This window comes from Octopus bimaculoides, chromosome 3 (genome assembly GCF_001194135.2).
Source record: "Octopus bimaculoides isolate UCB-OBI-ISO-001 chromosome 3, ASM119413v2, whole genome shotgun sequence".
Taxonomy (NCBI): domain Eukaryota; kingdom Metazoa; phylum Mollusca; class Cephalopoda; order Octopoda; family Octopodidae; genus Octopus; species Octopus bimaculoides.
Window position 1 is genome coordinate 164171227 of NC_068983.1, and position 10433 is coordinate 164181659.

A 10433-nucleotide genomic window follows, 5' to 3' on the forward strand; every position below is an offset into this window, starting at 1 on the left:
CAACCACGGAGCCCCCCCCCCCTGTGACTGCAGGGGTTGCAGGGGCTTAGTGATGGCCCTACTCTCAGGTAGGTTTGGTACCGAAAAGATTATAAAACGATCTATATTTGCAACAGGGAAAAACAGTTGTTTGGTGAGGACCATATATCTTTTAACAAGCGTAGGGGTTAAGAGCACGGGCTACTAACCCCAAGATTCCGAGTTCAATTCCAGGCAGTGACCTGAATAATAATAATAATAACTCGAAAAGCACCTGGAGAGCACAGACCTCCACCAAGCAGCTCATTTTAAGATAGATACGCGAAAAAAATTACTGATAGAGAAACGAAAATAAACTTTAGAAACAGCAACGCCACCATAGGTTAAGTGGAAACGATGAACGTGCTTTCAAGGGAGATAATCAAAGAACGTAACATTGTAATACTTCATGTAAAGTAAATATAACAAATGAAAAATCCTTCAAGAATCCATAAAAATTCCCGGATCACTACCAACATTTTCATCATTTCATCATCTGTTCCTTGTGTCATTACCAACTTTTCCTGCAAGTTTCATCAAATACCGTTCACAACTTTATGAGTTATTTTGCTCACAGACGGACAGGCGGACAAACCAACGCCGATGAAAACATAACCTCCTTCCTTGGCAGAGGTAATAATAATAATAATAATAATAATAATAATAATAATAATAATAATAATAATAATAATAATAGATTTGCTTGTCAGTTGTTTGACCTTAACCAGCTGAGCATGTCCCTTGGGTGCTGATGATCTGTGCACCTCTGATCATGAGCAGAAGTAGTGGGGGAGCATCATAGCCATGTGTTGAGAGGAATTCTTTGGGGTCTGAATAATTCACCTTTGGAAACATGGGTGTTTTGCTCAATATCCTTAAACAAACCTTATTCAGGGACCTTTTAAGCGGAATGGGCTACTCGACCTGCAGAAAATTCTAACTGGGCCCCACCTGCGAGGTCATGCGCTGTTCATCTTGATATGAGATCACCATGTCGCGCACATATGGTTGTGATGCATGTGCCTGGTGTACCCTTATCAGACAGGTAGTCATGATGGGTATAATGGGCTTCGTATATTTTACCCCAGTGTCACTTTGATGGCATGCACTGCTCTCTCACTCAGTAATAATAATAATGTCGGAAAATACATTAGGAATGAGAACCCAGGTTCGAAATTTCCCCAAGACACCTGATGAAGGCTGGAGGGTATATCAGCCAAAACGTTGTATTAACAACAAACAAGATGAGGACAAATATCCGTCAAATGTAAATAGTGTAAATAATGTAAAAAAGCTGAGCATTATTTTGGAGTCATTTTCGAGAATGTCCTCTTTTTGGAGAATGTCCTCTTGAATATCTGTTGGTATACTCAACCACCACATGTGTTCTTCAATGCCTTCAGTTCTTTCGGCAAAACTGATTTTTGCTGCTTCAAAAATTCCTCTATCTTCAAACTGGGGATAGAACGGTTCCTGGTATAATTTGGCATCCATTCTTGAGTTATTCCCATCAAACCAGCATTGAGGACTTCTCAGAGACACAGCAATTATCTGCAGTTTTTTTGTGAAAAATCTAACAAATTCATTCCCTGGAGGTTTGTGGCTAGACTGACAGCAAAACATTTATGCTACATTTGCTCTGTCTTGGGTTTTGGGACCTGCAAATGTGTGTGTGTGTGTGTGTTCTTGTGTGTAGGTGGGGGGTATCGTAGTTGTTTCTTGTCTCCTGAATATGTGGTTCTTCCATTGTTGTAATAATGACTAAAACCAAGACAAAGCCCCATCCCCCTCAACTGGGAGGGCAGAGAAGGATTGAGATGGGGGGTGACTTCGTATCAAACTGAGGGGTTAACAGTACAGAGGGACAGAGACAGGCGTGTTGCTGTGAATGTGTAGATTGCCCAGCTGGAAGGGAGAGACACACACACACACATCAACTGCTGCTGCTACTGCTGCAGCTGCTACTACTACTACTACTACTACTACTGCTGCTGCTGCTGCCGCTGCTACTACTGCTACTGCTACTACTACTACTACTACTACTACTATCACCACCACTTCTACCACTACCACCACCACTACCACTACCACTATTACTACTACTACTACCACCACCACCACTTCTACTACTACCACCGCCACCACCACCACCACCACCACCACCACTACTACTACCACTACTACTACTACTACTACTACTACTACTACTACAACACTAGCAGTAGAAGTAAAATCACTACAAACTATGGAAAGTGCTTCAACTGACGTTCTTGTGAAATGTTGGTAGCCATCACCACAATAGTAGTAGTGGTGGTATTAGTAGTAGTAGTAGTAGTAGTAGTAGTAGTAGTAGTAGCAGCAGCAGCAGCAGTGAAATAAGTGTAAGAAAACAAATTTCATCAAGGAAATAGATTTGTGATGAATGTGAAAATAATTATGATGACATTAGTTCTGCAGGCAATGGAGACGATGATGGTGATGATGATGATAGTGACAAAGATGATGCCATTATGAAAAGCAACGATGATGATAATGATGATGGTAGTGGTGGTTATGATGATGATGATGGCGACAACGATATTGATGACGATGATGACAATGATGACGACGACGACGATGATGATGATGATGACAATGATGTTGATGACGATGATGGCAAATGATTTCTGTTGACTCAACCAGCCATGTTTATTTTGGAGACATCTTAGAACAATGCTTTCCAACCTTCTCCTCACCAAGGAACCTCTTCATTTAAATCAATTTGACTTGACTCAGATTTGGTTTTATTCCAGGTACAATTTATGTGGGTTGCGGGTTACCACCTCTAACCTTACATATCCACAAGCTTTTGATCATCTTTTCTGTTGCATATGTTGTTCACACATAAAATACAGAACGTAAATAAAAAAGATGCATTTACAAAGAAAACAGAGAATAACAGAAAGGAAACCAAAACCGAGTCCAAAGACTCTATCTGATCTGATATAAACGAAATTGTTACAAACACACATATGGACGCACATACTTACATATAAGCACGACCACATAGGTGCATGCACACATATGAGCGTGCACACATACGAACTTGCACACACTCACATGCTCATACCGAACAATTTCAAACAATGCCAAATCATACATTCAAAATAAATGGAAGTGGAGAGACAAGTTACTGAAGAGATTGCAAGAGTGCAATGAAATGATTTAACAAAAAACTATATACTGTTTATAAATTAATAAAGGACTGAATCAGTGCGTGTGTTTATTACCGGCATAATGCCTCTCCCAAGGTTTAATTGTAATGATAATAATAATAATAATAATAATGATACATTTTGGATACGTTTTATTAGTGTTTTATTATGGTCAAATTTTATAACATACAATAATAATAATAATAATAATAATAATAATGAAATTATTGTGTATAGTGCTCAGGTGACACTACAACCCAAAGTATATAAGACATTTAAGAGAATTGAGACATTTTTGCAATATCAATAAGTTTAATAAAACACATAGAATTCATCAAAGAATGGTCAATAATTTCTTTTTATTTTGATTAGCAACTTTTGTTACCATGTTTCTTTTGGAATACACTGCCTTTGTTTCAATTAGTTTTGAAAAATAATAAAAAATTTAATAAAATAGCTCTGTCATAATTAAGCTGTTGTTTGAAACATATTTTAATATTTAATTTTGACGGAAGGTTTTAATTTAGATCAGTTTAAAGTAAGAAGCGTATATCATAGAACGAGGGACAGGCTCAGGCGGACTCGTATCAAAAGAGTTACAACAACTGGAAAATACAAAGATATGAATTTCAAGCTTTTATAGAGAAAAAACAGAAAATGGTGTGATATTTTCATGACATTATCAATATTAGTAAGAAGTTTCACCAAAGAATCAAAACTGAATTTTGGAATTATTGCATTGGGAAATTAACCCATGTTCTTTGGTGCTGAGATTTTCACAAGGTTTCTTCAAATTTGTAACAGAGATGGAATGGAGTGTTGTGATGTTCACATCATTCTCAAAGAAATTTAAGGAATTTGCAATTTGAATTGAAATTCACGGATTGTGTACATGGCTTTGTGGTTAAGAATTTTGTTTTTGCAACTGCATGGTTTCAGGCCACCACGCAGCAGCTCAAAGAAGTAATATTGACCGACATATTGTGTAGGAAATTTAGTAGATGGAAACAATGTGGAAGCCCACTATATACATATATATAGAGAGAAAGAATTATATAGAGTAAGTTAAATGATATATAACCAGTGTTTAGAATCTCCATGTGCATTCATATACAACAAAAGAGAAAACTGCATGGATAACACAGATTTCAGTTCCTGTTTCATTTCATTGGTCTCCATAGAAAAATCACAGAGAACATAGAGGAAAGAAAAACCCAACAGGACAGTCTGTTTATAAACTATTTTGTCACACCATCATATCTAGGTTTCATTAATAATAATAATAATGATAAACATTATGTAAAGTCGTTTGAAGTTATAAGCAGATTACACTAAGAAATCTTCAGAGATTGTGTAACACCTATATTATATATCAATGCGAGATGAGAACTGGTGCATTTGAAGAGAAAGACACTGCAATATTATTGTCTGACTGAGTAATTTCCAAGTATTTCAATGACTGCTTTGTACTTTAAATCTTCTGCAAGTGCTCAAATGAGTACAAAAGTACTGGATTCAACCCAATCAGTCGAAGCCCCCAGCAATGTCAAAACCAGTAAAAGAAGAATATAAAAAACAGAAAAATAGAACTACGAATCAAAAGCGGGTCAAAAAGTTGCCTATTGGTGATTATTTATATATTTATTCTACAACACTTTCCTAAATAATTACAGAATTATTGGAAATCAATTTTAATCAAGGAGTTTTTTTTTTCAATATTTATTTTACTTTTTCTTTCTTTTTTTTCCTTATTTAAAGTTATTTAATAGAAAAATTGAAAACAAGTTTGAAAATTATATTCTTGTTGTTGTTATTATTGTTTTTCTTCTCACAATTCACATTAGTTATGATGCTGGTTGGATAAGCTTTTCACTTGGCAGCTTGGTGTATTTCTCAATTAATCTATCAGCATATTGTCTCTGTTCTTTGGTCAGCTTTGTAGGAGAATTTCTGAAACAATATACACAATAAACAGCAACTACATCACTAGCATCATCATCATCATCATCATCATCATCATCATCATCATCACCCACCACCATCACCACCAGTGTCATCATTGTTGTTGTTGTCATCGTCGTCGTTGTCATTGTCAACAACAGCAACCAAACAGCAGCAACAGCAACAAGAAGAACAAAAAATGAATCGGTGAAACAAATCTGAAAGTACTTTCAAAAAATTTACTTTTCAAGAATTTAATTATTTTCTTTCTGATAACAGTTTTGCTTCTGGTAAATTGAGTCTTTTCTGTTCTGTGAAATGTGTGTGTGTGTGTGTGTGTTTGTGTGTATATTTCTCTGTGTGTTTGTATTTGTGTGTGTGTGTATGTGTATGCATTTGTGTGTGTGCTTGTGTGTTTATGTGTATTTATATATATATATGCATACATGTATACACACATACAAATGTATATACATACATATATACATGCATACATTTATATATAATATATACACCTATGCTTCTATGTGTGCTTGTGTGTGTGAATTTATATAATGCATAATTATTTGTCTGAGAAAGAGTGGTAGCCATGTTGAGTAGCAGTCACCCTAGACTGAGGGGTGGTGCCGGAATAAAAGGGATAGACTGGCGTTGCTGATGCTGAATTTGAAATATTGTGGGGCAGCAGGAAGAAGGAAGATGTGTAAAGAAAATGAATTGGAAAGAAATCCAGTTTTGAGAAGAAGAAAGTCTTGAGTAAAATGTGGCACTGTCTATGGTCTATAGGAATGGATTAGGAATGGATTAGAAATGGATATGGTGACAGAACAAGCAAGTTCAAAGAAATACGTACCATTGTATTAGTGTGAGAAAATAAAGAAGGAAAAGCACAAAGGATATTGGGACGATGAACGAAGTAGAGTCCAACACTTTTAATGTTCAGAATTGTTGAAGCATAAAATAAACAACCTAGTCCAAGAGGCATAGCCAGGTCGCAAATTTAGGGGAAGCGAGCACATGAAAAAAGGGGCTAAGACATATACGGAACCATTTTTAACTCATTTCTCTTATATTACGTCAAATATTTCAATAGTTATAATATATGTAATTGTAGTCTCCATTCGTTAATTTCATGTTTCAGTAACGATGTCATTATGATTGAAACTCACAATTACTGAGAGAGGTGTGTCGTGAAAAAGATGAAACTCCACCGGATTGTTCAGTGTCAAGAGGTTATGATGTCAGGGTTTGCTTTGGTTCTTCAGATGTCAGCGGCCACCAACACATCAAAGCAGATTGAGCAGACAGTTTGAAACACAGGAGGTTAATCAAAGAGAGTTAATGACTTCAAAGAAGTTCTTCCAAATTCGTGCAATTAACAAAAGAATTAATTCAACTTTTATCGCATATGTGAATTAAAGAGATAAAAAAATTGTTGAAAAGGGGTCAACTTTGTAAAATGGATGCAGTGGGAAGAGAGCTTGTTCCCCTTGATCCCCTACTAGTTATGCCACTGCTTGTTTCAGTTGTTAACGGTCAGGATACTGTATCCTTCAAATATTCATTGCTTCCTTAAATTTACCATTACTAAACATAGACAATGTCCATGTGGTCTTGTTGGTCCAAAGACCAGGGTCAATTATTCCATGAAAAGCTGAAGGGGCCTTTGCTTTTTGAGGCTCTTTTACAGTTTATTGTTCTGTGTTTTTCAGGCTTGATTCTGTGCACTGGTGTGTCAATATTTAAGCAAAAAAAAAAAATGAAAGGAAAAGGAAATGGGAAATGCGAGTGGTTTAACTGGATGTTACCATCCAACAATGCTAAGTCTGTTAACAGCATTGAAGGACATAAATTTAGTTCATAGGGCTTTTGTGAAATTGGTGACAACAATGATGATGATGAGGAGGAGAGGAGGAGGATGAGGAAGATGATGATGACGACAACAATGATGATGATGACGATAATGACGACAATGACGATGATGATGACAATGATGATAATGATGATACAATGATGATGACAACAACGATGATGGCTGACTTTTGAAAATGGGGAAGAGAAGAAACATAATATTGTGTTTCCTTTGTAATGATTACGGAACAGTCCAAATTACGATTCTTCTGTTGGTGAAAGAGTGCATCCTGGGATTTTTCTTCTTTGGGTGAAGAACAAACAAAATAACGAAAATGGCCAAAAGTAAACAGTTAGGAATATTTGTTTGAGACAAGAATGATAATTGCTTGGCCTAACTCATTTGAAATTTGGTTTCCAAAACCTGAAAATGGTGACTTTCAGTGGAAAGATTTTAAGTAGAGGTGTTAAAGAATAATACAATATTCGTTTTCTTTAAATTATTTCAGCTTTAAAGCCACGGCCATGCTGGGGCACCAATGGAAATTCCAGAAAGATTTTCTGGAACTAATTATTGGCACCAATCTATTTCACCACAAACCCTTATCCTTGCAGCATTTATTTTGACTTCAAGTTTTGGTGAGCAAGACATGTCTGCAAGTCTTCAAGAAAAGTCTTTGACTGACATCAAACATTTGGCATTTCAAAGACTGTGATGCATTCTAGCTTTGTGACGAGTTACAGGAGATATGGAGATGGATGCTAGCCAACACAGCAGCTAATGATCCTGGTGTAGAGGTAAACGGACTGGAAAGGAGTACGAAATATTATATGTTGTATCAATAATCAATAATTAAATAAAATCAATATTGCTTTTCAACCATGTGGTTTCAAGTTCAGTCCCAATGCATGGCACCTTGAGAAAATGTCTTAGACAGTCTCAGGCCAACCAATGCCTTGGTAGTAGTGAATTTGGTATATGGAAGCTGGGTGGGAACCTGTCATGTATATATATATATATATGTGTGTGTGTGTGTATAGGCACAGGTGTGGCAGTGGGCTGTGTGGTAAGAAGCTTGCTTCCCAACCACATGGTTTTGGGTTCAGTTCCACTGCATGGCACCTTGGGTAAGTGTCTTCTGCTATAGCCTCGGACTGACCAAAGCCTTGTGAGTAAGTGTGGTAGAAGGAAACTAAAAGAAGCCCATCATATGTGTGTGTGTGTGTGTGTGTGTGTGTGTGTGTGTGTGTGTGTGTGTGTGTGTGTGTGTGTGTGTGTGTGTCTTTGTGTGTCTGTGTTGTCCATCCACCATCGCTTGACAACTGATGTTGGTGTATTTATTCCCCCATAACCTAGCAATTCGTCAGAAGAGACCGATAGAATAAGTACTAGGCATACAAAGAGTAAGTCCTGTGGGGTCAGTTAGTTCAACTAAAGGTGGTGCTCCAGCATGACCACAGTCAAAACTGAAACAAGTAAAAGAATAATAAAACAAGAGCACTCAGATAGCACAAACCTCCACCAAGGCAATACATCCTCTCAATGATTCACCAGAAATGATTTTTAAAATGAGAATGTCTGAAATAAACTTGACTGCTCTCGCAAACGAGAATACTAAAAATGAACCCGACCACTCTCAAAAATTAAGTAAAAGAACTAGAAGAATAATCCAGAATCCTTGTCCAGTACCAGATCGATCCCCAAATCTAATTTGTTTGTGCCAGTCACGAGGCCAAATATCCCTGAAAGTTTCATCCAAATCCATCAAGTGGTTCTTGAGATATCTTGTCCACGGACAAAGAAACAAAGATGACTGAAAACAACACCTCCGGCTTCGCTAAGGCAGACGGTAATAAAAGAATATTTATGATTTCTCATCAAGCCAAGTGAAATCATAGCCATGGCTGATGCCAGTGTTGTGTAACTGGCACTTGGTGCTGGTGGCACATATAAAGCAACCTTCAAGTGTTGGGCCTCACAGACGCAGCGACAAGTGACTGAGCCCTTTGGCAATATAACGTGCTTGAGAAGACATGTGAAACCAAGTGAGATGACAGTCATGGCCGATGCTGGTGTCGTGTAACTGGCACCTGTGCTGGTGGCACGTAAAAAGCACCCACTACACTCTTGGTGTGGTTGGTGTCAGGAAGGGCATCCACCAGTTTTCAGTCGAAGTGTCCAACTCATGCCCGGCATGGAAAGTAGATATTAAATGATGATGATGATGATGATGATGAAAATGATATATGAATATATGTATGCATGCATGTATGCATGTATGTATGTATGTATGTATGCATGTGTGTGTGTATGTATGCATGTGTGTGTATGTATGCATGTGTATGTATGTGTGTGTGTATGTATGCATGTGTATGTATGTGTGTGTGTATGTATGCATGTGTGTGTATTTATGCATGTATGTAAGTATATATGTGTATGTATGTGTGTGCATGTATGCATGTGTGTGTGTATGTATGTATGTATGTATGTGTGTGTGTATGCACGTATGTGTGTATGTACATATATATAAGCACTTGTGTTTGTCCCCTTACCATTGCTTGACAACTGGTATTGGTTTGTTTACATCCTCATAACTTAGCAGCTCACCAATAAAAAGTCCATCACCATCACCATCCCCATCACCATCATTTAACTTCCATCTTCCATTCTGGGGCTGGACAGTTTGTTTGATAGGAGCTGGCAAACTGAAGAGTTACGCCAGGCTCTAATTGTCTGTTTTGCCATGGGTTCTACCACTGGATGCCCTTCATAACCCCAACTCACCCCTTTACAGAATGTGCTGGGGGGGGGGCTTTGTATGTGCCATTGACATGAATGCTTTTTTCATGTGGCACCAGAATGGGTGTCTTTCATGTGGCACTGGTATGGGTGCTTTTTATGCAACACTGGCACAGGTGTGTGCTTTTAGGTGGCACTGGCACAAATCGGACTTAAAAAGAAAAATAAATCCCGGGCATCGATTTGTCGGACCAAACCTACCAAGGCAATGCTCCAGCATGGTCTTAGTCCAATGACAGAAATAAAAAAAAAAAACAAAAAAAAAAAACTTGAAATTGGAAAGATGCCAGCTAAATGCAATGGATTTTGATGGAATAAGTTCTGGGAATGGTTTTGGTAAAGAAGCACAACCAGAGCAGCAAAAATAAGTTCTTGGTGAGGTGAGTTGAAGAACTTGTTCAAAAAACCTGCTTACATTCATTTTACACTGTTTATGTCATTAATAATGCATGACAACTCTTGGCGGTCACAACCTGTTTCAATTCTTCAAAATGTTGTTAACAGAATCAATCAGTCATTAAAATAAGAATAATTAAGCAGAGAAGAATTTACAGAGACATGTTTAATGCTTAATTAATTAATTTAACTCAAATACAAATGGAAAAATATAGAACTTGCTAACAGTACAG

The 10433-nt window shown here is 37.3% G+C and overlaps 1 protein-coding gene across 1 annotated transcript in view; it reads right to left on the bottom strand.

The window, feature by feature from the left end:
• Positions 1–3367: 3367 nt before the first annotated feature.
• LOC106875233 (uncharacterized) overlaps positions 3368–10433 on the bottom strand; it is a 104772-nt gene continuing 97706 nt past the window's right edge. The window contains exon 9 of the mRNA XM_014923291.2: positions 3368–5162. Within this exon, the coding sequence (XP_014778777.2) occupies positions 5057–5162 (106 nt within the window). The 3' untranslated portion in view covers positions 3368–5056. The remainder of the gene's footprint in view (positions 5163–10433) is intronic.